Source organism: Cygnus atratus, chromosome 1 (assembly GCF_013377495.2).
Source record: "Cygnus atratus isolate AKBS03 ecotype Queensland, Australia chromosome 1, CAtr_DNAZoo_HiC_assembly, whole genome shotgun sequence".
NCBI lineage: Eukaryota > Metazoa > Chordata > Aves > Anseriformes > Anatidae > Cygnus > Cygnus atratus.
In genome coordinates, this window is record NC_066362.1 from 60,997,245 (window position 1) to 61,024,393 (window position 27,149).

The 27,149-nt window shown below is 45.2% G+C and overlaps 1 protein-coding gene across 4 annotated transcripts in view; it reads right to left on the minus strand.

The window, feature by feature from the left end:
• Nucleotides 1-27,149, minus strand: part of DENND2A (DENN domain containing 2A) — a 61,053-nt gene that overhangs the window by 8,856 nt on the left and 25,048 nt on the right. For all 4 annotated transcript variants that reach the window (XM_035568574.2, XM_035568575.1, XM_050714067.1 and 1 more), the window contains exons 3-14: nucleotides 24,391-25,596; nucleotides 23,210-23,337; nucleotides 19,714-19,835; nucleotides 16,666-16,863; nucleotides 14,494-14,587; nucleotides 13,184-13,234; nucleotides 9,996-10,183; nucleotides 9,174-9,283; nucleotides 8,890-8,959; nucleotides 8,267-8,344; nucleotides 7,634-7,774; nucleotides 4,024-4,172 (exon numbers count right to left, since the gene is read on the minus strand). In XM_035568574.2, coding sequence (XP_035424467.1) covers nucleotides 4,024-4,172; nucleotides 7,634-7,774; nucleotides 8,267-8,344; nucleotides 8,890-8,959; nucleotides 9,174-9,283; nucleotides 9,996-10,183; nucleotides 13,184-13,234; nucleotides 14,494-14,587; nucleotides 16,666-16,863; nucleotides 19,714-19,835; nucleotides 23,210-23,337; nucleotides 24,391-25,596 — 2,535 coding nt within the window. The remainder of the gene's footprint in view (nucleotides 1-4,023; nucleotides 4,173-7,633; nucleotides 7,775-8,266; nucleotides 8,345-8,889; nucleotides 8,960-9,173; nucleotides 9,284-9,995; nucleotides 10,184-13,183; nucleotides 13,235-14,493; nucleotides 14,588-16,665; nucleotides 16,864-19,713; nucleotides 19,836-23,209; nucleotides 23,338-24,390; nucleotides 25,597-27,149) is intronic.

The following is a 27,149-nucleotide window of genomic DNA, read 5'->3' on the forward strand; positions in this document are numbered from 1 at the left end:
AACAAACCAGCTCCAACTAAGTAGAACCTCTTCTTCCTCTCTAGGGAAAACTTGCTCCAAGACTAGCTTGACTTGCTCTAAAAGACACTGACAATTTGCAACAGCTTCAGAGGAAGGATGCTGGAGGCTCAGTTTGGTTATTTTCTTCCCAAACTTCAGACTGACTACAGGTTTTCCACCTTTCTGCTTCTAAGGCGAGCACACATGCTAGAAAACCCACCAAACTGAATCTTTCTTTAGGTTTGGGATACTTAAAAGATTTCTGAAGAATATTATTGATTCAATCAGCCTTCTGGAGCTTAATGCCAGTAAGCCCTTTGTTCCCTGCACCAACCAAAATGCTGAATACATGTTAAATTGCAAAATGCCAGCATGGCTTGATTTTACTTCCTTTTTTTTTTTTTTTTTTTTTTTTTAAATAAGCTCTGCTACAGTAGGATTTATTTTACAAACACCTTTGGGTTTCTGACACTGCTTAACATCTGGATTTACTTACGATGCATCACGGATTTGGTTTACAGCATTTAATGGGCGCGGGGAGCTTCCAGACTTTGCACTGTGACTTGGCACACGCTGCCAGGATGCTGCCAGGCTCCACCAGCGGTGGGGACAGCCGCTGCCTCCCAGAGAGGCAAGCTGCGGCACGTGAAGAAGCAAGCATTAAGGGAATCTGAAGAAATGGTGCTATTATTTGATGTACATACCTCCTCCTTGGGTTTCTTCTCCCCAGCCACAACACAAAACCAAGAAATCTGTGGGGCTGAATTCACAGGCACAGACCAGGCTGCTTTTGAGGCGCACAGAAAGGGCTGCTTTTAATGATTAATTATCTTTTCCTGGGATGACCACATTTAAAGTGTCTACTCTACTTCAGATCTGCCTTTGGTAACAATGACCACTCTGTGCTGTTGACACAGCTGTGGTTTCTGGCGGGGCAGATGCAATTGCTCGAGTTGGTCAGACCCACAACAGGCTTTTGAGGAGAGCTGGAAAAACGGTACCTTGATTTTAAGCCTGTGTAAATTTTCCAGTTTAAAAAGCCCTCTGAATCGAACACATCTCACTCAGCCCAGCAAAAGCTGCCCGGCACTAGGCACCTTGGGAAATCAGGCCGCTTTTATTTGGAAGGTGCCTACTAAAACGTTGGCCTTGGATGCCTCGAGCTGCGTGCCAGGCGGTTTCAATTGGAAACGAACGGAGCTGCAGTGCCTAACCTGTGCCACTGCCTCCACTGCCCCAGGACTAAACTTTACAGTACGGGAGTGTATTAAGGTGGGGAAGACTGTAGAGACCTACACAGTTTTCACAAAGTCATCCTCCTGGCTTGCGAGGGGATGTATACTCCAGTTCCCATAGCGACAGAGAAAAACCAACAACTAATAAACCCAATTCTTTCCTTTTCCGCTGCCAAGCTTTGGATTGACGGGTCTTTAAAAAACACTCAATGTTCATTCTAAAGATGGAAAAGACAGTATTTCACTTGCTGTACACTTGTTAGATGCATTTTTTTTTGGCTCAGCTTGAAAACATTTCACAGTTCACACAGCACTTGGCAAAAGACCTTTCATCTTCCTTTCCCAGGGCCTGACTTTATAGCAATTAAGAGACAAAAATAAATTGCATACATCATTGTCTCCATCACTTACACCCATACGTACCTTACACATGTGTACAGATAGTTATTGATAGTGCCTGCACGAAGAACTGCAAATTACATTTATCACGCATCTTTCATCGTGTCACCTGCACTCTCCCCACTAATCCATCTCAGCTGGATTATTTCTAGCATTCCAAACCTCTGAGTAGTTTAGAACAGCTGCTTTTATCGTTTTTTCCTTCTCTTAAGCTACTGCCAAAAAAGGTTTCTTTTCTTTCCCCTGAAACTAGCATTTTCACCCTCGAAGTAAATACTATTTAGTATTCATTGAGTTCAGTGTGTTCCTGTCCCAGGAAAAGCACCATTTGGGCAGAAGGCCTTGTATCTACAATACCATCAACATCCAGAACATGGAATTTCTACCAACAAATACAGCAGATTGTAGACCTCTCATTTATGAAAGCCTCACCAATCCAGTGCACTTGAGTCACTGGACTGGATTAAAAATAAAAGTTTACTTCATTTTGAGGGTTATTTCCTTTGTTTTCTGTTTTTCAAGCCTTTGCAGTCCTTTGGGGTCATTTTCAAGTTTTTTCTCTACAAAAAGAAGAACCAGAGAAACTTCCTATTTTGTTCCAGGAAAATAAAATTAAGACTCTCCTGAAACTGCTTGACACTAGGAGCAAGGTCTTCTCACATACATCAAATGGTGAAAGCCTTGCAGATAGCTGGCAAGTCTACAATAAATATTTGAATCTGAGTCCTGCGGTCTAACAGACCTGGATCTTTAAAACATGACTCCCCCCCCCACCCCCGAAGAAAGCAGTTTATGTTATATTTAGAAATTTCTAGAAAGTATGATCCTATAGCTCTCTTTTGTCTTTTACAGGCCTGGGCAGTTTGATTCGTTCCTAAAGATTCTGGATATATTAACAGAAGATACAGGGGAAAAAAAAAAACAAGTATCAACCCATGGAAGTGCTCTGAATTAGAGATATTCTGTAACACAGCATGTTCAGAATACACAGTGGTGTGTAGTCATAAAGATATTTGATAGGAAAAGATCTGGTAAGTAAAGGTTCATTCTGAAGAGATGCCTTAAAAATACAAAAAAGCCCCAAACCCTACCACCCATTCTTACCACCCAGCCTCATGTAGAGATTAAGATATCAACTGTGTCCTTAACAGATTTTCCCAAAATGTTAAATTTATTCTATAGCAGAGAAGAAAAACCTTCGAAAACAACACTTGTCATCATAAATTACCACATAAATCGTATATGTAGAAATACGGAGTTTTGGATGAATTCTCTGCAAGTCTGAATGCTTTGCATTTCAAGTGTGGCTTAAATATCCAGAACACCAAACATCTATGCGTATAATGTATCACTGACTATAAAGAAGCAAACCTCCCCTCCCTGACCCACGGCAGATGCCAAAAATTGCAAGCAGCCAGCGCTGCCAGGGTACTACAGCTTCCCTCTCCCCGGCTTTCCTATTCTACGATAAGACTGCCTGAGCTCTGCCCTCAAGAGCCCTGGAGCCCTGCAGGACGAGATTTTCCCTCAGCTTTCCCGCAGAAGGGGCCTCCCCATCTTTTGCCCCTGCACTCAGTCCCAGGACTGCAGCCTGCTGGCTGGAAGTTGTGAGAACAGACAGCTTAGGGGCACTGTAGGCTCCTGAAACCTGAGCACGCTCCTCGGTGTCATTACTCATCCAGGCAGCTTTTCCTTCCCCAGCCCTGGCGAACTCTCCTCCTTAAATCCTCAAGTGCTTCAAGGGCTGGAGAGCAGCCAGCCACCAGCTGCAGGAGATCTTAAAGAAACCTGGGCCCATTTTTCTAACTTTGGAGAGCAAATTTAAAAAAAAAAAAAAAAAAAAAAAAGGCAAATTGAGCAAATTTAAAAATAGAAGAGGGAAGTCCTCTGTCCCCATCCCCCTCACCGCATCCTTTACTTTCCTCCTCCACAAATCTTTAGGAAAGAACCAATATTAAAATTCAAGCTGAAGTTTTAAAGCTTTAAGAAACAAATTTTGTGACATCAGGGAACAATCCAGAAGGGACAGCTACCTCTGCCTGAGGTCTCACCTTTAGAGCATGAGCACGGCTCTGTGCAGCACCCCGGACCAAGAGGAGGTGAGTTGGCTCCTCAGTACCAGGGCTCTACTCTGAAACCTTTTAGAGGAAAGGGAATCTGGTTCTCTATGGGGATGGAAGCAGCTCACTTTTTGCAAGCTGCCAAGTTAAAATATGGTGCATGGCTTGAGTTCCCCGCTCCTGGGAATTATGACAGCCCTACTTACATCAGATATGAGTTGGAAAAAAGCACAAAAGAAAAAAAGAAGAGGGCAAAGAGATCAGTCACTGCAGTCTCCTCAGCTTCCCCTCCATAGCAGCGTTTTGTTTAAGGAAATGCAAGAGGGTACCTGAGCTTGTCTGCGATAAAGATCACCCTCCTTTCAAGAAGCAGGGAGGCGAAGACCCTGCTCAGGTGCCGCACGCTGAGGGATGTGAACAAGGACTCAAAATCAACATGCTCAAGCCTGGAGTCAAGAGGCCGCCGCAGCTCAATTACCTGTTGGAGAGGAAAAGACCACAGGTCAGCTCTCACCATCCGCTGACACCGAGGAAGCAAGGACCCGACGGATATTCTACAAGCTAACAAGCAGTACTGACTCCGCTGCCAGACACCACACGGCGTTCAGCCCTCCAACACAATCTTCCAAAGACCTCCCACAAACCCTTCTTCCAGATGAAGCTGAAGACCATCCAGAGTCCACCCCAATGGGCACAGCATGAGACCATTCACATGTTCACCCCACTGGACTGAGGACAGGGAGCTCTTCATAAGGAGGAAAACTAGTTTGTGTCCAGCTAAGAGCGGGTTCCAGGCTTTCTGACATTCAAGCAACAGAGTGGCACAGAACTGTTCTGATTTTCATTCTTATTTTCACAGATACGATTTACTTATTTTTTTTACTGCAAGAATCTCAATGTCTGATCTACTGACCATAAATTTTTATACCAGTTACAGAAAAGAGTTCCTTGTAGCCTGTGGGCATTTTCCCTTGCTCATATCTATTTAAATAATTCCTGTCACACCATCTTGGCACTTCATACTCCTTATCTTAGACAGATCTTACTAAATTGTTCTTGAAAACTTCCAAAGCCAGACTTTTCATAAACCCCACAATAAAATCTACTCTAGCTCTGAACTACCCTTAACAACACCAAGCCTACAGCTTAACTCTCTCAGTGGCAAATTACCTCTCCGGCTTGTCTTACTCTCAGTATACAATCAGAACAACTGGACACTTTCTGCTCTGTAGGAAACTTCTTGTCTATTGGAAGGTCATTATCACCTCTCCCTCTTTGCCCTTTGTTTTCCGTATTAAGCAAACCATTCTCTCAAGCCTTGCCTGTGTTTTCTAAACCACTTAGTAAGTGGAACTACTTCTCTGGGGCTTTCTCCTAGTGTTTATTTACGTTTGTTTTGAAAGCGATACTCCAAATGAATCTCCACCAATGCTGGAGAGCAGGAAAATTGCCTTCCTTCATTATTCATCCTTTCACTTTCTTTCACAATGCCAGAGATCGTCTTGATAACATCATATTGTTATTTCCACTCATTTTATGAGCCACTACACCACCAGATCATTTTCTGAAGTACCGCTGCTCATTCAGTTACTTCCATGCCGTATTAGCCTGCTGATTTTTCCTTCACAGCATTTTGCTCTTATCCATGCTGAATTTCAGACCAAATCTTGAATTTAGTAAGGTCATTTTGAATTTTAATCCCTATCTCTCCGAAGTGCCTGCATCCCATCTCAGTGCTGTCATCTACCGATTGTACAAATGTGGATTTATGCCATCAACGAGATCACTAACGAGCATCACGGATCCTAGAAACAGACAGCCGAACCATTCTCACAGCTTGCCAAGCACACCACTGGGAATCTACTCCTCGAGTGCGGATTTTTAACCAGCTATGCATGTGCTTTGCAGAAATTTAATTTAGCCTGGCCTGTTGAGTTTGGTTAACGAGAATGTCAGCACGTAGTGCTATACTGAAAGCCTTCCCACATTTCCCTAAAAAGCCTTCCGCATTTTCCTCTCTAGAGTTGGTACTTCAGAGAAGAAAACTACATGAGTTTAACACGACTCTTCACAAATCCAAGCTATTTCTCACTACTTTATGATCCTCTAGATTCATATAAGCTGATTATGTAGTTTGTTCCTACATACTTTGAGCAATAAGAGTTAGGCCGGTCCTGTTACATTCCCTCATATCCTCCTCACTCTTCCTCTCCTTGAATGCAGACACTAGGCCTTCCCTTTTCTACTCTACTGGGACTTGCTGTTCTCAGAGCTGCTTGCAAAACAGCTGCTTTTGCGAAACAGCAAAAAAGACAACACTGCAGTTGTTTTTCACAGAACTGTATCCCGAATCTCCTCAGCTCCTGATTACCCCAATACTGTCTTGAGCAAACTCTTACTGCTCTGCCCGGCACCCTCACCCTCTCGTTGTTGCTATTAATAGCATTAAGAGTCTGATTGTAAATAATTTTCCTTCTGAAGGCTGAAAACACATAGAATATGACAGCCTGTCTTCACTCTAAAAACATTAAAGGTTTCCTAATGCTAGAAGAAGAAATCAATCCAGTGTCAGCACTCAGTGTTTCTCTCTGTTTCATCCTTCTAACGTATTCACAGATCCTCCCTTACTAGCCCGGGTTTCCAAGGAAATTGGATTCGCAGTAGTCATGCTCCCACTTGGTGCCCTCCTCCTGCCTTAACTTTTGATTCCCCAGCTGGCCAGGTTCCCATTTCAATGAGCAGGGGTCCCAAGGACGATTAAATTCTGCAGGAAGCAGCCGCCCATGGAGGAGAGGTGCGCTGCACCAGCGCAGCGTCCCTGCTGAGAGAGACGGGCAGTGCGGTGCACAGCCAGCACACATCCTGCTTTGCAACAGCTCCCCCGTGCACTGGCACAAAGGCACTGGCACAAAGGCACTGGCACAAAGGCACTGGCACAAAGGCACTGGCAGGGCAGCCGGCAGGGGCACGGAAACTGCTCCGTGCTCAGAGAAGAGGGAGAGTGAGGAAGCAGGTTTCACTAATTCCACTGTTTACAGACACACATGCTTTGTCCTCTACTGGCTGTAACTCATTTTAGCCTTCATTTTTCCTGTTTTGGTCCTTGTGTGACTTACACACTTTTGACTTCCGCAATATGTATACTGATATTGCTAGATAAAATAGGGCCAGTTGGTTTTGTCTGCTCAAGCAGACTGCTGATTGTCTACACTTGGCATGCTCCCTATTAGAGAAAACCTCCATCAACTCTGCCTCTTTCCCCTTGCTCACATTCAGGGTACGTCATGCCCAACAGGAAGCATGGCCGAGACCACATTCAATTTGGCTCCCTACTTCTGCCAACAGCCCTTCAATGCAATCCCCCAAAGCTCTGCTCTCTTAAACCCTCCCTCTGTCCTCACATCACGCCGGGGGAGATGCAAAACATACCCTCATCTCCTTGCTGTGAAAACAAAGTTTTGAAAGGCTTTACCCTTATGTGATTTCAGATATTTTTTAACCAGAACTCCCTCTTTTGCCCCACACAAACGGTGATTCTGCATTACAGATGCCAGAGCACATGCAATTAATCCTGAGTTCAGGGAATTAAGCGGGGAGGTCCTTGAGCAGATCCGAGGTCACGAGCTGGGTAGCATGGAGTCTGCCAGTCTGTGGCACCTGGCCTCAGCACCAACGTCCTGCTTCATTCTGCCACGTGGCTAATGTGTCTCCACCTTTACTTTCACCGTGACTTCCTTTCTGATGCTGAGGTCACTGGAGAACTCTCCATGCCATCCCCTCTGCTCCCCTATCTTACTCCTTAGCTTCCTCCCTCGAAACTGCCAGACAATCCATCCTTCCTGAACACCTCCAGTGCTATGCCACAGTCCCAAGTTCCAGCTGTCAGTACTGCACCAGCTGCTGCCCTAACTCTCCCTCTCTCCAGGCTAGTGTTTTTACCTCTGTTCCTGAGCCCGGCAAGAAGTTCTTGACTGTAATTGTCCGGCCCAAGGCTGGGAAAGGTGCCTCCATGACACTCCTCATGAGAGGCTGCACCAAGGCTGGGGAAATGCCCCGTCTCTTCTCAACCTCATCCAAGATCTGAAATAAAACCATGAAACCACAAAAACGTGTAAAGCAGGAGGAGGGAGGCAACACCAGTAAAAAAGTGCACCAGCATTCTCTCCTTAGCACAACACTGATGTGGAGCCTTGAATCACAAGGAAGAAAGTAACGTGGAACTGAAAGGCTTGCATTTTCTTCAGCAAGAGAAACCGAGCTCCAGGGGGGGTCAATGGAAGGCTTACACTTTGCAAGCTCCCCATGTTTCTCAGCATCAAGACTCCACCTTTTAATCTCTGAGCGCTTGTGTGCTGGTAGTTCTGCTGAAGGAGCAAGGCAACAGCTGACAATCTATTTTTTCCTTTTAACTGTATTTTTGCTAGGTTCTGGAATTAGCATGCAGTTGCCTTGCCAACATCATTTCAGGCCCTTTCTTCTGCCATCACCTTCCCTTATTTCCATTCTTCCGTTGACTTTATTTTTGGGTCCCTTTTGGCCTACTGCACAAATTACCTCTCTCTCCCCTCTCACCTTAGAGAAGAGATTGAAGCATCCGAGGCGACTCACAATGCAGTAAACTTCTGGGAGACGCTTCCCTTTCCCACTGGGCTTTCAAGACAAACACAAATACACACACACAGAGAACACCAAGAAAATATCAGAGTTGTAACTACTGCACAGATAGAGTGACTGGTCTTAGTTCTACAGCTCACTAAAACAGGGCAGAAGTGGGTACACTCATGATATGATCCAAACCTTCCTAAGTCAAATGGCCAAGACAGAGTAAACTGCTCTACAGAGACAACTCTGAGCCTACAGGTCCAGGTTTAGTCAACTGTTTATTAGCTATGTAAACCTAAGGGAGAGAAACCCTACGTCCAGCTTAGTGGTGAAGCAACAGTCTGTGATCATAACGTTAAGCATTGGTGTAAGGAAAAGGCAAAAGAACCATGTCTGCGCTGGAGGATGGCATTCAGAGAGGGACCTTAGCACTCACTGAGCAGAGTAGAAGAGAACAAAGCTGTTCTGCTACCACCCTTTCCACACTTGAAGAGAAGAGCAGCAGCTTTCTACTTTCCACAACAGGTAGCAGTAACAACAACCCCACAGAAGGTTGCACCTCTTCTGCTAGAAGAAAAAGAAGGGGTAATTACCAGCAGCCTCCTACAGTATCCAAAACGCCTGCTTCCATCTTCCCCTGTCAGGACAAATGAGAACGTCTCACTGCAGAAAGAAAAACCAGAATGAAAAGAAACCAGAATGTCACCCACGTACAAAGTCTCTGACATACAGATGAACCCATTAAGCCCACAATCTTTTTGCATTTCCAATACACCCCTCCCAGGGCTCTGCCCAACCTTCTACCATAACAGCCCTCATATTTAATTAGCTCGATACATAAATCCATCTCTCATGAGCCACAACGTACAGCACTTACCTGGCAAACTGATGGATGGGGGCCCAGTCCTTTGCATCAGGAAAGCAAAACTGGGGAATAGCTTTCAACTGATCTTCTGCCTCACGCATGAATTTGAACGAGCGTTCAAGCTAGCAGAGAACAGAGAGAAGGAATGTTTCCAATTAGTCATGTGGGGATGGAATGACTTCAAATATTTTTCCTGTGACAAATGAAGAGGTGATGACAGAGGCTAAGCTTCTGCCTGGAAGATATTAAAATTTCTGTGATTCTGGCTCACCTAATCTTTAGATATCTTAAATTAACTTTGCACCCCCGATTCCACCAAGCCCTGTGTCTGCAACACCTGCCCCTGTGCTCAACTGTGCCTCCAGGCTGGGACACACCTTCCAGCAAGGGACAAGAGTACTGAAGTCTGGGGGGAACTCTGGTTACACTGCATTTACAAACGTGCTGTCACATTGGCTCTCTGTTTCTCTCATTCCCTGTTTTCAGCTAAACTGTTGGTGAAAGCTGTGCCTTCCCTTTAAGAACACATCTTCTCCCAAGTGTCGGTTTTCCTTAAAGAAAAAATAAATGGGGGAGAAAGGAATAGCTACATAAAAGTCATAGCCAAGAGCAGCAAAAGATCTGAATCAGCTGCTCTTTCAACAGTGAGGAATGTCATAACAATTCTCAGGGGGTTGCTGCAGCCCCTCTGTCTTCGGTCTCACTGAACAATGCCACAGCAGAGGGGTTTCTGGTACGACACGCAGCTGGCAGAGAAACTGTGGCTTCTCCAGCAGCGCAATGCACCACGCACTCTGAGACACAGCAGCCAGAGCTTCCCGACAGGCACCACACCTTCAGTGGGAACTGCTGGGTAACTTCAGGGACGTAGGTGGCTCCAGCCTGCTTCTTGTGCAATGACACCACAACAAAGTACTCGAACAGCTGCCTCTCTTGATACTCGATCAGGTCCCGTTCCAAGGTTTGGTACCGCGGGGTTTGTTTCAGGCGAGATTTCACATGGACCAGGCGCTGGCTGTGAGCTACAAAGAAAAAGATTAGAGTTTGTCACTTTGTCTAGCTCTTTGTAAAGAGCACCGACAGGGCTTTGCAGAGACTTACAGATAAACTCAAACCACCTCACTGTGTTTGTTTTGTCAGTGGCTGAGCAAGAGGCAGGCACCATTTGTAAGCTGCACTATAAATATTGACAGAGATGGGACATAATCTTGTTAGTATCACCACCCTGAAGAGCTCTGGCAGCACAAGTATTTCATAGATGGCTTTTGCAGCTGAAGACAAGCCAAACTGAGATCCATGCGGGACACAGCAGAACAGATAATACCTGGGCATTCATCCTAGCACTCATTTATGTGCCTTTTGAAGCCAGCACAGTTAGGTGATCGATCACCTTTGCTCAGAGGAGGCTGGGGGTAGCAATCTCCACAGTTTTACAAGACCAGCACGTGGGTCAGCCTAGGGCTCCCCCGGCTGAGTAATGCTGGGGACCCCCAGCTTCGGTAGCATGTGCTGGGCTGCAGGCCAACAACAAAAAGCAAGAGAAGAGGTGCAAACGAAAAAGGCTGGCTCATGACAGACCTTCCTCTGCCTAAAGCGAATCTCTCAGGACTGTGTTTCTACAAGTTCTCCCAAGACAATAGGAAAACAAGAAAAACTGCCAAGCAAGCCATAACTGCAACACATATGAGCTGTGGGACAATAAACATTCCAGCATGGAAAGTAATGAAAAGCTGCCTGCTGGGAAGAGACCAGATGAGATTCCCTAAGACCTTCCCCCTGCTTTGTTTTACAGCTGCATCTCAAATTAAATCTCCATGAGTCTCCCTTAGCCCTACTACAAAAGAAAGAGAGAATTAACTACAAGCAGAGGCTACAGCACATTCTCACAAAGTGCTTTTCGCTAATGCGGGTGGTAATGCAACATTTTTGACAGAAACAACAACCACAGGGGTACTGCAGAAACTCCAACTACACAACACATCTGCTTGGAGACAGAGCTTTCTGGGGGATGGTACATACTTCTTGACCTTTTGTCTGGTCAAGTAGTCACGGACTGTTCCAGACAATATAACTTAAAGCAATCTTAAGGTGCTTCTTAAATCAGAGTGACACAATTCCAGGACAGTTAAAGCCCTGGAAATATGACTTAGACTCCTTTCTCTCATCAGCTATTACACCATTTGCTTTAAGGCTGTAATTCTTCAAAAGCTTCCAGAAGTGGCCTCTGTTTTACCAGGGACTTCAAAAGGAGCTGTGGCACAGTAATGCTGAGAGCTTCTGAAAATCTCACTCAAGCTCTGCATTGTTTATATTCCATGCAACCTACTAAAGATACCAGGATTGTACTGCTGTCATCATGGCAGAGTTTGTCTCTAAACATTTTTCCTTCCCAAGGGTCAGTACTTCTGGCTCTGACATGCAGTCTGATGACTGGCGTCTGATGATTTACTGTGTCTCAGCTCATGTACAGTGACTTGCTAAGCAGCGGTAACTGGCTGGTGTGTTCGGTCTGTTAAGTACAACATACAAAACTGAAAAGTCCCAAATAAAAGATACTTGCTAAATCATCTCCTTTTTCTATTCAAAAATAGGAAAGTCCACAGTTCAACAAGGCAGAAAGCAAAATACAGGTTTAGCTAGAGCAAACAGCAAGTGCCAGAGCCCCCGTTCACACTTATCTAGACATGCAGGCTTTTTGCACGCTCAGATCCAGGATTGGATCTGGATATCATCCAGAGTCCAGTGCTGTTTGATCTGAGGTGACCTCTGACCATCTGAATCATCCCCTCCATTGTAAGCTCCCAGCTGCAGTTAGACATCCTACACAGAAACAAGGTGATGGTGTTGCACATGATTCACTGTGGCAAGTGGGAACAGACAAGAGCTTGAGTCTTCCTGGCCACATCTACACTGTCTTTCTCAGCTACAACTGAACGTGCGCTGTATTTCCTAACACCATGTTTCAAAGCAATTGTGGATGCAATTCCTGCGCAATCTGGGCACAAACCCTTTCTCTCTATCTCTAGGATAGCCTGAGAACCTGTCAAAAGGCAGGCAGGGGAAGCGATTTTCACCTTGATCTTGCTAACACAGCAGTACAGACCAAAGATTTCCAGATTTTCCAGTAGTTCTTATGCGGGAAGTACAACCAAACGTGAGAGGGAACTCAGGCTGAGGTTTCTGTTCTAAAAAACTGGAAGAGGGTAAGGGTGAGCACTCCTAAGCACAATATGCTGTGGTGAACACAAAGTGGAAACTGCTGCTTTTAACTCTTTTCAGCTTGAGAACTGACCTGCTACCCCGATCAGGTGTGAATGTCAATCAGGAAACTGGATTGTGAAGGAGTTTCAATTTTGTATTCCAACTTCATCAGGATTTTTAATTCACCATATAAATTCTCAAGAGATTGTAATGCCACCAGCATGTCACAAGGGTAATTACCCATACAAGAAGTTTTGAGAAGAGAATTATGGAAACCAGTATACCCTATATCAGCTCTACTGGAGCAAAACAAAGAATGCAGCACTTTATCTCAACTCAGCCAATGCAGAAGAGTTTAGTTAGCAATAAATCATACAGTGCAATTCCATTTCCCTAGCTAGCCAGTATGGCTGGTGGGTTTTCTCCCTTAATAAATGAGTAGTGGGGTTAGTGAACACCCTGTCCTACTGTGAACATCCTGTCCCACTGCAATACTGCCTCTGTCAGCCTGTTCACACATTTATGACTGTGCACTCAGAAAAACCTCGTTTTACTTCCACACCATACAAGCCGTGGAAAGCTCCTATGAAAGGCAGTGCAAAGAGCTTTGATGGCAATTGGAGCAGATGTTTGTTTTGGATTCCTAAAGTCCTCTGCTCCTGGATTTTCTTCTGCAGTTTCCAGATCTTTGTCTTCTCACTGTGTTTTGAGTGGAAACAAGCTCTTACTCCAAAGGCAAAACACAGAGGAGAAAATTTGACCCAGGAACTCAAAGAAGAGTTTATCAGGAGCTATTGGCTCTCTTCACACATTTGCCTTACCTTTCAGTTTCTCTTCAGTATCACTGTCTGATTCACTGTTTTCATCTGTAACTAGAAAATAAGAAAGGGGAAGATGAAGTAAGTAAAGCCTATTTATAACTGTGCATTTCTTGTCACTGACATGAGAAAGCCAGGCCTAACAATTTCAGGGGGAAGACAATACAGATCTCAAGGGCCTCATATGTTTCAAGGATGCATACACCCACAGACATTTAACTTACCAACCTCAGTATTTTCCCACTCATTCAGGGAACCCAAAAAAAATGCAACAAAATCAATTTTGCACAGCCCTAAGTTGCATAAAGAATAAAATGACAGAGCAGTATTTCATCCACATCTGTATAAGCACAACATGAAAGCAAAATACTGATTCATACGCAGTAGTCAAGGGGTAAAAACAAACAAAAAGTAGGACAAGGGGCAAAAACAAACAAACAAAAATCCCTACAACTGCTGGAATGAATCAGACGCAGGACCTATATCATCCGATAGCCTGTTTTTGTCGATGCCTCAGATGCTTCAGAGAGGAGTATAAAAAATGGAGAAGGTTCATATAAACACACCCACCCACCTGTTTTATGTATAAAACAGGACAAGCAGTAACAAGTAGTTGTGTGAAACAAACAGAGCTGGAGGCCGCCTTTCACTGGAAATTGGGGTGTTTTAGAAAAAAACTACTGTGTTGGAAAGACGTAATTCAAAGTTTTGCATAGATTAGATATTTATAAACAATTGCTTTGAAGTACCTGAACACTTTTGGTAAGCTGTTGATTGGCAATGAGAAGCTGAAAGTCTTAATCTTGAGATGATGGAGATGGTCCTACAGCCAATAGTCTACAAACCCTGATTCCCAACTGAGGCTATTTATTTATTGGGATGTTGAAGAAAACAGGACTGTTTCAAAACTCTACTATCTTCTGTTGGACAGTTCATTAAAGTAACACATTCCCACAGAATATTTTGATCTCAACAAATCAGATTCTTTGGACAGAACATTCTTCTCAAAAGCTTCTAGCCAGTTCCAGAAATAAACATCAAAAAGTGGAGGCATTTTTGGTGCGACCTATGAGGTTATCATATAAAGCCATGAAATGAAAATGAAGCGAGAAAAACAAAAAAAGTGCCTTGTCATGAAAGGCCCTCGGGCAGTGGAACAACCTTCATCTTTCCAAAAGAAGAGGTGGAAGCCCCAACTCAGTCTCACACTGGACTGGAAGAAGCACTGAAAAACGTCACATGAACGACCAAGTCAGCCTAAAATCTAGGTCCTCAAAAAGTCTTAGATGTACGATGATTCAAAGTTCCTTTACCTTTCCCTGAATTGCTCTCTGTAGACTGCGATAGTCTCTTGACACGTTTCTTTCCCCTCCGTGCCTCATAAATGGCATTGATTTTCAACACAAGCTGCTCAGCAAACACACAAACAAAAAAAAAGGTTATTTTCCTCGCCAGGCAAGAAAGAAGGTTAGAATTTCATGAAAAGAGCTCTGTTTCCCAGTCCTGGCTATACTGAAACACTTCACCTGATGGTCTAGATACTTGTGTTACCAGTGGCCATGCTCACTCTGGCACAGATGCAGCACAGCTGTGCTGGCATGGCAGGAGCCCAAGGTAACAAGCCCTGATGAAAGGCCAGGCCTTAATGTGCTTCCACAGTCTGTGGCTGTACGAGCTTGCTGGCACCCACCTGGGCCTCTCCCTACCATGGTCAACTCTCCAGGGAGCACCAGAGGGTAACCCTTGGGAACCTGCCTTGTTCTGCAGGCTTGAAAGCAGAAAACTGGCTGGAGGATGAGAGAAACCTTTAACATCTTTATGCCCTTAACATATGCACTGGGATGTGCTTGGGAAACCTCCATACCAGGCATGGGGAAACACAGGACACAGGGAATGCTAAAGAATTTGAGATGGGTGGGGGGCAAAAACACTTAAGTATTTTATATCAGTGGTTTGGCTTTGCAAATCCTTTAATACCTGGTCTCCCAGCTGACCAGGAGAAAGGACATTTCAGTGTCAGGCACAGCTGGGCTTAGTAAGTAGCTCACCCAGTGCCTCTGGGCTCCCTATTCCTTCCCGAAGGGTGAGGAGTTGTGAAGGACCATGCCAGGCTTCCCCAAGCCTCCTCAAGCTGAGCTGCCTCCTTGTCAAGGTCCCAGGCAGAGACAGCACGATACAGCCACAGCATTCAGATTTATTCCAGAAAGCTTGGGACCCCTGCACACAAGTTCTGAGAGATCATGGTAAGACCGGCAGTGTGGAAAAGGTGATCCACCAACAGACTTGGTCAAGGGATCAATCCAATTTTTTTAAATAAGAGGTGGGATGCTCTGATATGGAAGTGTAGCTTCCATCCAGCTCCCCAGCTCAAGTCTCAGGTCAACCTTGCCACTGATACAGTGAATTTCTGTTCTGAGCTTGCTCTGCAATACTGCTCAGGGGCACTGCCCAGTAAATACGTACTCATAACCTTCCCTTGAGCTGACACAAATGTTTGTGTGAAAACACTGACAGAGCTCAAGCACATGCACAGAGGTGTAGAAATAATGAGAAAGAAAACCCAAAACATTTGTAGTCTTTGGCTCATTCCTGGAGAGCTGAGGTATACAGAGAGGGCATTCAAAAACTATATATGCAAATATGAACACAGATCTGGCAACCAAGAAATAAAGAGGATAAACAAACACATGCCTTTTTCCCCAAATGAAAACTGTGGGTTCAGAAAAAAATCACCACAGACGGGCCCTGGTAGTCTTTGCTTGTCCTGCAAAGACTGGGACAAGAAACTTTGTTTTTATAACTGTGTTTTTGAAATGTTCAATAGATAGCCTGCTGCCAAACCTCGTTTGGACTGAATACACTTCCTGCTAGATCTGAAAGAAAATAGGATTAAAACAGAGTCATGCCGTATCAAAATACAAGGTAGAAGATGTCGCTCTAGAAAATGCCCTTCACTAATGACAACATGTCTTGTCACTCAAATGTCATTTTTTTCATTATTCACTTACAATCACACCTTACATTGGATTAGATACAGCCAACGCATGCATGAGAGCTAACGAAGAACAACAGGTTGCCAGGAGGGAGCACCAAGACGACACATTTCTGATTGTCCCACCTTTCAAGCAAAGGAGGAACTAAGATGCGCTCTTTTTTTTTTTTTCCAGAGATATTCCTTGCTTTTTCCTCCCCAACAAGCATCAGCTTTTATCCAAAAATGAAACTGCATTTTTTCTCTCTTTTTTTTTTTTTAATCTCTCCTGACAATCATGATATCTCAGATGGAAAAACTTGCAGAGATGTTTGTGCACCTTCCCCTCCAGACACAAAGGGAGTTAAACATAAGTCAGGTCAAGTGCCAGAAGAAGGGCTATACTGCAGGGATGCCACATTGGAAACTGTAGAAAATATTCTCTCATACTAAAAACATACTTCCATTCCTGCCTGGAAGAAGCTAAGCAAAAAAGAGAAAAGCCAAGATTTACCTTGGGAATCTTCCTTCTCCTCTTGCCATTCTGAGGGTCTCCCAAGGAGAAGAAGGTGTCGTCTGGACTGCTGGGGGTTGAGGGAGGGCTGATTTTGGATGGCGACCCAGTTCCATCGCGGCTCAGTTTCCGTATATCTGGCAGTTTGAAACTCCGCCGCTCTGAGTTTTGTCGGAAAAAAATGGGCTTGGAAAGCAACTGGAAATGGAGGAGAAGGAACGAGTGAAGACAGCACCTCAAATGTACCTTTGCTTCATTGCTAACACTGTCATGGCAGTAGAGCCAGTGGGGAATCCACACCACTCAGCTGGCAAAGCAGGCTAACTTCTGAGAATGCTCACATATTCCTGCACACACAAGGAACGTGTCCAGCCGCCAGGCTAGGCCAGAACTATTTTGACCAGCAATTTAACCAGCCCACACTCATTTTGGAACATAACACAAACCCAGGGTTTGGTCAAGAAGCCTTACTCTAGTGTGAAAATACTCCCAGGACTTGTGCAATCCAGAGGCTGGGACTGTAAACAGGACAAGACTAACCAACCAGCCAGCCACAAACATTTGGGATAAGGAGCAGATGGCCAGGAGGAAAAGAGAAGCGGTGAGGCCAGATGAAAAGCATGATCAGTATTCTGTCTCTGACAGGGGCAAGAATTAAATATTTCAGAGGAGGGTACAAGAAAATTGTCACGATAGACAATTACGGAGACTGGTTTCCTCCTAAGCAAGTTCCGTGGGAGCACACCAGGAGATATTTAAGTACCAAAAAAATAAGTTCTTAAAATCTCTGACCAAGGACAGCAGCAGAGAAGCAGAGAGCTCAGCTCTAGATAAAGGAGGGCAAACCACTTCTCACCACAAAGGTGCTCAGTAAGAACTTTTTTTTGTCTCCTCTGACAATTTCCCAGCAGTTACGATATGGTTAAGCTGCCCCTTTTCTGGGCACTGAGTATGCACTCTCAAATGCTATCTCTACAGGGCACTAGGAACTGTAGGTGGGAGGTATCCAAGCTAATTCTGAACAAGTCACACCAGTGCTGTAGCTGAGGTAGCACAATGGTCTGCCTGCATCAGACATACCCAGAAGAGGCATTAACCAGACTGATGCATCCATTCAGGCTAGCTCAGGTGCTGCTGGATGGCTTGGCAGAAGACGCACAACTCACAAAAATGCTTACCACCTACAGAGAAGTCACACGTTGAAACGAATCTTTGAAGAGTCTTCACGTTGAAGAATCTCATCCTGCACTAGTGATATAAGCCACTGCTGGAAGTCCGTCCAGACCCAGCCTGCGCAGGCTCTCCAGTGTGATTCACACTGCCACTGCAAACCAGTCAGCTGCCAAGAGAGCTGCAGAACTTCTCTGACTGAAGCAGATCACAGCTTTGGGATGTCAAAGCACCGTAACGTAACATAATTGCTCCCCTTCAACTCTTCACTAACTGTCCTGCTGGGAACTGTATCTAGGGTGAAGGATGTTTCTGTGTAACACTGCAGTGCCACTTACACAGTATGATGCCAAGCGACTGAAAAGCTGTCTGAGCAAAATCAACTTCATCCCAACACTCCCATACAGACTTACACTGCTCTAGAGCTCACTAGTAACAAGAATGGATTCAGAACTGCAGGACAATTTTCTCTTTGAAGCGCTGAATTATTTGGAAAAACCTCAGTTGCTGATTAAGCTGGTTGGAAAAGAGCAACACATCAAGAAATGCATGTCAGACTTCTGAAAATGTTGGCTAACAACTCTAATAATAGCTGCAGCTTGGAGAGCATGGGAAAACCCTTCGGTCAGGAAAACCATGTTTAGATCCCTACTACCTGCTCTGCCAAGATGATTTGTGCTCTAACATTGCCCCTGCGGCTCCAGGCTTGGACTATCTAAAATAGAGAACAGGAACCGGCCGAAACAGCTCAGGAAACTGAGAGCAGGGCTGGCCTCAGTGAGCTCGGAGCAAGATGTGCTTTACCTCTTCTTTTGGTTTCACTGCCAAGGAGGAAAATGGAACAAATCTGTAAGCTGTCCTGCTGGTGGGGACATCCTTTTTGGACAGGCTCCCTAAACAGGGGAGTGGCATTACATTAGTTAGCAAAAGAGGCATCCTAAGGGAGTGGTTTGCAGACGCATCTTGGCGTCAGCACAGACAGACTGCCTACAGCCCACAGACACTAAGCCAAGACAACTGCAGGGCTTGATTACCCAAGCACTTAAATGCCCTCTTTGAAGAAGGGGGGGAGGAGCTTTCCTGCCCTCATTGTTCAGTATCTGGAAGAAATTTAGCACTCTGCTTTTGTCCCAGTACAGGTATGGGGCCAAGACACAGCAGCTAGTTTTCACTCTCAGCTCTGCCAGTGCAGCCCCTCTGCCAGTGCTCTAGGCCGTTCACGAGAAGTGTACTGGGATTTTTCTGTGCATTCAGAGCTAATTCCTAAATCCAAACCACCTCATGTCACGAGCACACCCATTTCTGGATTCCCGTTTTGTATCTGTTGCTGTCACTAATGTACTCCTCACATACATGAACATGCTAAAACTCAAAAGCTGCTCTTTTCTTGCTACACATTTGTTGCAGAAATTGCTCAGAGGACAGGGCCACGGTACAGTTTTGCTGAGGATACATCTGCATAAAAAATGGATTGAGGATTTCTTCCCATTTGTTTGTCACACCAGTCTTGTATTGCAGCTGCATAAAATCCCAGTGTAACGTCACATAATTTAGCCCTTTTCAATCCAATTGCTCCTTGCTGCACAGCGGATGCAAAGTACCAGGGGAAGGCAGCTCTGGTGTGAAAAAGAATGCAAGCCAAGAAACCATTTGTAGAAGGGAATAGTGTTTTTACCTTGCTAAAGGGCAATACATCCTCTTCTATCGCACCACACTCTGACCCGTGGTAAAGACAGAAAGGAAAAAAATCCTAATGGTACCCAAGTCAGTGGCGAAAAAAAAAGCTAACAATATCAAAGTCAGTTGCAAAACTCCACCGCTCCACACAGGACCCAAAGACCTCTGGAGCAGGAGAGGTGGCCACTTGAATCGAAGTACCTTAGTGGGAGTCCCAGGTACTGAAGAGGTGGGGGATGCTGGGAAGGTCAGGACGCATTTCTTCCCCAAACAGCGGCTGTTGGTCTCAATGTCTTCATAAGGGTTTTCCTTTGATGGTGGATCTGCAGCAAAAAGCCACAAACAAGAGACTGTAAGTGCAGAAAATCCTTGAGGTTTGCCATAAAAATCTGTTTGGGGATCTGCTGGCCTTCTCCCACCTCCCACATCAGACATAAAGACCTGTTCTCAAGCATTCCTGCAATTGCTTCATTCTCTCCATAGCCCTTGAAGTCCAGCTGCTCACTGGACAGTGTCCAAACCTTGACACTGATGTATGCAGCCATAGAAACATATCACAGAAACTACAGATGGAAAAGACACAGCAAGTCCTCAAGCTCATTTCCTTGTCTTCAGAGGAGCTGTGAGGTTCTCATGCACAGTGGTCCGTAATTGTATTTCCTTCTTTGCAGACTTCTGCTTAGAGTTATTTCTGAACGAAACTGTGAGCTAAAGGCTAGCATAAGGGTCCTCTATCCTCTATTTAACCCCATGTTTAGGGCAACGTCTGGTCATCATTTAAGTGGAGTCAACACTGCTCTTGGGCTGACTCTGCAGAGAAATTTAATTCATTCTCTGAGCACGGATCTCTGTGACACAGAACGGGCTTTCAAACACATCTACCACTCATGAATGTCTCAGTTCCCACATGTCCCACTTTAGAAAGAGAGAATGATTCGCTTTACTTAACCTAGACCATGCAAACTCAGGGTGCTTCCTCCCTGAAGAGAAAGAGTGACGGAAGAAAAAAAGGAACATCTCTGAAAAAAGATTCAGCCCATTCTTACATGAGATCCCCTCAAAAAAATAAGGCTTCAGTGACTACGCAGGGGTGTCCCTTTCATCCCACTGACTCTGGAGATGAGGTCCATGACTAGTCTGAGTTTTAAACACCCAAAATTATGTATAATGAACATCTTACAACCCATTCTTCAGCAGTGCTGGAAAATGTTAACAACAGTGTCTTCAGAGAAAAGTACCCAACTCTGGAAAAGCAGGTTGCAGTAACTTCAACCAAGCACCTTAAAAAACAGTGACAAATCTCAGCCCAAGCACCTTCATGTGCACGCAACTTGTTACGAGACTTCTCTCTTCATCGCCATCCTTTCATGCCATCCCAACGGACAGCTGCGACTCAAAACAACTGCCTTTCTCCTATGTTCATGTAACGCCTGGCTGAGAGCTAAGACTGGAGGCCAGTGATGCTGCAGGCCTCTAGAAGCAAGGAGTGTGGATGGCTTTAGGATCCATCCATCCTGACCTGCTCCGACCTGACCGCCCTGCTGGGGAGGGGAGCCCAGACCAAGTCTTCAAAGACAGAATCCCAATTCTTTTCCAACACTGACTTCTATCCACTGCTTAGAGATATTCATCACTGCACTGGTGGACCTGAATTCACCAGGAAGGAAAAGGTATGCCTGTGTGACACTGGCAAAGCAAGTCTGCACAAACATTTTGTCAGGAACCATGCTCCAGTCCCTGAAAGTGGCTCCACCTTCTAATGCCAATTACATATTTCAGAATTAAATTTCAGCTGTCGTATACTGGGTAGACTTTCAGCTGTCGTATACTGGGTAGACTGAAGAAGGAAGAATGAATTTAGGTTCTGTTGCACACCCTGTACTCAAACTGCTCGGCAGCATGTCCAAATAGTTTGAAAGAAAGAAAAAAACATATTTTCCCTCTTTTTGACACACAAACCTTGACATCCATCTGCCCATTACAATTTCCAATATTCCAGGTAAGCAATGGCAAACAGGTAAAATGATGGCGGTACATGAAGGGAATCCGTGTGACTTGCTGGGAAAGGCAACAGTTCTCTCACCAGCAGTTGAACCCTCTCCAAGCCATGCAATGCACATGGGGTGTACGTGTGTGCTTGCATGCCCTGATGGACACACGACTATCTGTGGGTCAGCTCTAGTGTCCTACGACTGAGGTCCCTGTTACCCCTCCATTGCTGTGGTTTTCACATGTTGTTTCTTTTTATTTTGTGGACTATAATTGCCTGCGGTCTCGTGAAAAATAAAGCTGTGGCTTTTTTGGAGTTATCCCTGTCTACCCCTTTTCCCAAGCTCCCACGGAAACACCACCAGGACTGCAGGAACCAATTAAAGATCACTGACTCCAGGCAAAGCCTAAACATGCAGCAAGAAAAGCAAACAAACAAGCATGCTCCATTAGCTGACAATTAGCCACTACTTTGTTTTCTTCTAATCTTTGAAACAAAAGCTGGAGGGGAGAGAAATTTCAGGCTGGTCTTTGAGTTCTGTGCAAGCGTGGGACACACGGGTGTGCTTGTGTATGGACGGATGGATTTGCTTATAAAGCCAACCTGTAACACTATCCCTGTTATTCCAGTTGACAAGGTGACATTTACACAGAGATTTCTGAGACCTCCCACCACACCCCAAAACACACAAACACAAAAACCCCACCAGCTGTTCAGGCATTTCCCATCTCTTTCACCACCCCAAATAAAGAAGGAAAAGGCAGACACAGGCCCTCAGCTCCACATGAGAATTTGACAGCTTCAAAAATGTCAAAAAAGGACAGGATGGCATCACCTTTTCTACAACCAGTCCCAAGAGAACACCATTCTTTTCAGAGAAAAAAAAGTTTTGATTTCTTTCTAATCAAATATGATGAGATTTTATTCATATCAAAACAGTAATGCCCTCACTGCTCCTAAAAGGTGCAGCTGCCTCCCACACTGAATAACGCAGACCACCTTTGTAGGTAGCGGCTGTGTGTAAGAGCTGCTGCAGCCACTCTTTTCCTATTCCACTAAACTCAGCCTTACCCAACACCAGCCTACAGCTACTAAAACTTATTAAGGGCTTGTTCAAGAGGGGTGCTTCTATTCTACGTTCCACAAAAGCCCATCTAACTTCCTGTATTAAAAAACACCACGTAAATTGAGAATGTTGCAGGAAATAATCTTAAAAACGGCTCTGATCTGCCATCAAAGTTATAGAATGAAATACAACTCAGTTTCAAGGACTGTGGGACCTCAGGGTTTTTTTATTTAATTGATTAGCACCTGGAGCCATACTGTGAGCTTATTTCTGAACCGTGGAATTCACTTCAAGGCTGGTTTCAGTACGTTCGCTTTATCTCAGCGGTGACAAGCTCACAATGGAGGTAGCAGAGCTGTGAGAGTTAGTCCACAGGACAAAAGGAAGACAGAGGACAGATGCCAGCGAAAAATAAAAGCTCATTCCCACATGCTTCAGGTTCACCTCTGAAGCCGATGAATTTTGAAATATTTTGTCCATTTTTTTATTGCTTGCCAATAATCTGTGTAAACCATGTCCTGGCTTGCATTTGGATAATAAACATCCTTCACTCAGCACCTCTGCTGAGTGCTTGTTGACCACAAGTCTTCTGAGTTATTCAGTGCTTGCAGTCAAACCCCTCCCTCACCCAGAGCTCCTACCCAGTATGTCTTCATAGACGTTCTCCTCAGATAAAGTGCGTGTGAGGGCCAGCTTGGTCTGCGCGTACCAGTCCACCCTGCCGTTCTCAGATGATGACTGCAGCAAGTCTTCAAACTCATAGGACTTCCTGCACCGTTGATGGGAGGGGAAAGGAACAAAAGAGGAGAGTGATACAGCTGAACAGCTTTTACAACCACATCGCAGCACTTCATAATTCGCTTCACCACCACACAACATACCTGCCAAAATGAGTTACCGAGAAGAGAACACTGCACAGTCCCATTCCATGTAGAGAATGAAACACTGAGATCTGTTATGTTTACCAGCCACACGACTGAAGGCATTTCAGGGATGCCACAGACTATCTGGGCTGTCATGGCAATAGCACGCTGCGAAGATGTGAGCGTGAGGTGGCGCATCCTGCAAGACTGCGTGGAACCTGAGGCCACGACAGGCTCCACTTACAACACAGACCTCACCCTCGGCAGGAGTAATGGGGCCCCAAAATCAACTTTCTGAGCAGTACAGGAGAGCAAAACTCATGTTCTGGATGGTAAAAAGAGTTAAAACCCTATTAAGTGTCCTCCACCCACAAACCTGGTGAGTTTCTGTTTCTCTCCTGCAACCAAACCAGGAATTTTTAGGTGACTGTTTACGCAGCTGTGTATTCTATGCTTACCACCTCAAAAATGTGCTACAATCATGGGGGTGGGGAAAAAAAACACAAGAAAGCACTCCAGGAAAATATATACACATCAGATTCAGTTAGGAGAACAGGTTTGCTATGAGCAACGAAAATGCTGCTGCAGAGCCTAGAGATTATCATTCTAGACTTGGCTCCAGATCAGCAATATTCATTTTGTAAATTACATTTTCTGCTAAAAACAAAGCAAACAAAAATCCCCAACCCCTCTATCTTGGTCTTGAAGGCTGAGCAACGTAACACAGTGGCCTTTAAGCCCAGATCTGCCATGAGGTATCTCTTCACAGTTACCCTGCGAAGTTGTGCTGACTGCTTGGGAGTTCTCGGGGATATGACTTGGTTGTGGCCAGCAAGGCTCCCATTTACTGGGGATTATGTGTGACCCGGGAAGACCCAGCTCTCCCAGTGAGGTATGGGAAGGAGGAACTCCACCATCACCTCCACCACCACCACCTGTGCGACACACAGCCCGAATACCTGTGGTCAGCGTTGTTCTTGTGCTTCCCGCTCCAGAGCCTCCTGCTGACAGCTGACGGGGGAGGTGAGGAGGGGAGAGGAGGAGGAGGAATAGATGGCAGAGGGGGTAAGTTCCTTTTATTCCTAGCTGCTGGCACCCAGTCCTCTTCCCCCTCATGTTTGAAAGTCCGACGGGGCTTTGGCAGCGGGTTGATAAAGGGTTTCTTCTCTGGCACCCCTGGCTCTGTGTAGACATTTTCCACATTGCAGTCCTTGGATTTCGCATGAGAAGTTCTTACCTCTTCTAGAGTCCCAAAAATTGGCTCATTGATTTCAGAGTCCAAGCCAAGAAGTCTTTTGTTGAGCTCAGCCCCACATATGCTCTCATGGCCCTCTGGAGCAGCGTGTCCTTGTGCTGCCTTCTCCTGCAAGCACTGTGGGGAGTAGTAAGTACCAGGCAACTGCGGCTGCAGCTCTGCTGAGCCATCTTTCAAAGCCTGCTCTAGCTTCTTGACCTGACTAAGCACTGAAACGTTCTCCTTCTGGACCTCCCACTTCCCACCTTTCACTTCCCTGCATTTTCCAATGCCGGATTCCACTTCCCCATCCTTCTCTGTTTCCCCCTTTCGCTCTGCTCCCTGCCCTTTTGGAGTTCCTGCTTTCCGCTCATTCTCTTTGCCTGCCCCTTTGCACTCCAGTTCCCAGCTCATAAGCCTCTTGGCCTCCACTTTCCGAGTCACCAGTGCTTCTCCGCTCGTCTTCTCAACTACACAGGGTATTTTGTGCTCCTCTTTAGCTCCTTGCTCCTCCTCTCGGCGAGGAGCAGACTGCGTTTCCTTTTTCCCTTCCCACTCTGAAATTTTGTCCTTAATGCTAAAGGACTTATTCCTCAAGCCAATTTTTCCAGGTGACCGTATATTCTGAGTACCTCCTATCTGCCTCCTGATGATTTTACTGTTTTCTTTAACGTTCAGATCCACAGATGGGTCGCTGATGATCATTTTGGGACTAAGCATGTTCTGCTGAAAGCAGTCTAGTTTTGGATCCAGCATCAAGTTCTCCAAGGCTCCAAGTGGGTTCTTCACCACACAAGAAACTGGTTCAGCTTCAGGCGTTAAACTCCGGGTGACAGAGGCACCTTCAGAACATCTCTCACTTGAAAATCCACACAAAAGTCTTTCTAATTTCTTCACAGCTGCTGTATTGTTTTTATCCGCAAGCTTGATCCTACACACCAAAGAGAGAAAAATAAACATTCGCTGCCATTGCTCACCCTCGCTTCAGTCCATCAGCTCCACAAGCTCTACCTCATAAATCTGATAACAGCAGAGGATGCTCAAACCAAGCGCTTGAGAGAGGCTTATGGGGGAGAATGCTAAGGGAATGGTCTTTGTAACAGGAACAGAATGTTCTCCTCTCGTTATGACTAACCGTATGAAATGAAATCTTTGTCTGTGGCAGAAGTAGGTGGCAGGTAATAATTTCTATACATCAGATGTGCTGATGCTAATGAGAGGTTCAACAGCATTTTTGTATGTGTGTTTAGATGTGCAGCAGTTTTGTACATCTTTGGGGCATTAGGCAGATCCATTGCAAACAAACACAAAACTGACCCTTTGCAAACAACAGCAAAATTGTTGCTGTTAAGAGGAGAAACCATGTGATACAGCTGGCATTCCTTTAGAGCCTGCTCAGAGGATCTGTCTGGATTCATCCAAATGTTCCCACATGCACATTAACGCACAAACCCTGCGCTTTTATTACTACATTTCTGTGTCCTCACCGTCCCAGGCTGCACGTGGGCTTGGGCTCCCATACATCCAGGCACACTCCCTTGGCCCAGAGCATGTGACGTAGCACCCAGACACTAGACTCAATGTTTTCATAGCAAGGGAGTAAACATTGTCATCGTTTGAGTCCTAACTGCATCAGAAATCCCTAATATCTTTAATCTGGGGATCTGCAAGTGCTTTTTTCAATACTGTGCTATTATATCAACACTGTGAAGTTCCAGCTGGACAAACAGTTTACTCCAACACAAAATGTTTTTGAACCAAAGTAATTTTCAGTGCTTAGCAATGCCTGGGCTTGGAAAGGAGCACCAGCACAACACAAGGTAGTTACTGAGATGCCAGCCCTTGTCATCAGTCCCATTTAACCACAGTTCCAACACTGGGGTTCAACCCAGTAAATTGCTGTTAATCTAAACGTATCAACTGTGCCTCTTCCAGAACTTAGCACTTTTGTAAGAGCATTCACTTGGATACCCTGCATGCTGGCAGGCCTCAAGCTTTGTCCTGGAGTCAAGCAATGCTGGCAGCCATTGCAGACTGCTGTAGTACAAACTGAGTCTGGGATGGGTTTCTGAGCAGAAAGAGGACCTGAGCCAGATACTGTTCCTCCTTAGCCTCACAGAAATTTAACTCCTGGCTGTCTCAGTGACAACATCATGATTTGGTCAAGAACTAGCACTGTGAACACCATGGATCTTTAAGCCTAGAGAACTGGGCTTGGCAATGCAAATGGTGGCTGGACCGTGCAGTGGAAACCAAGGCTGGACACTGGGAGAAGCCTGTGGTGACAGACTTGTGTGAGGAAGCCATGGAATCTTCATTGCTGAAGATTTCAAGTGCAGGTAGGGCAAGCATTAACAGGGGTGTCATCGGTACAAATAGTCTTGTCTTGGGGCAGATCTCTTCTAGGACTGTGAGTCGAGGACTTTATTGCTCTGACAGGATGCTAAAAACACAGCATGACAGCCCTGAAACGGCAATGAAGCC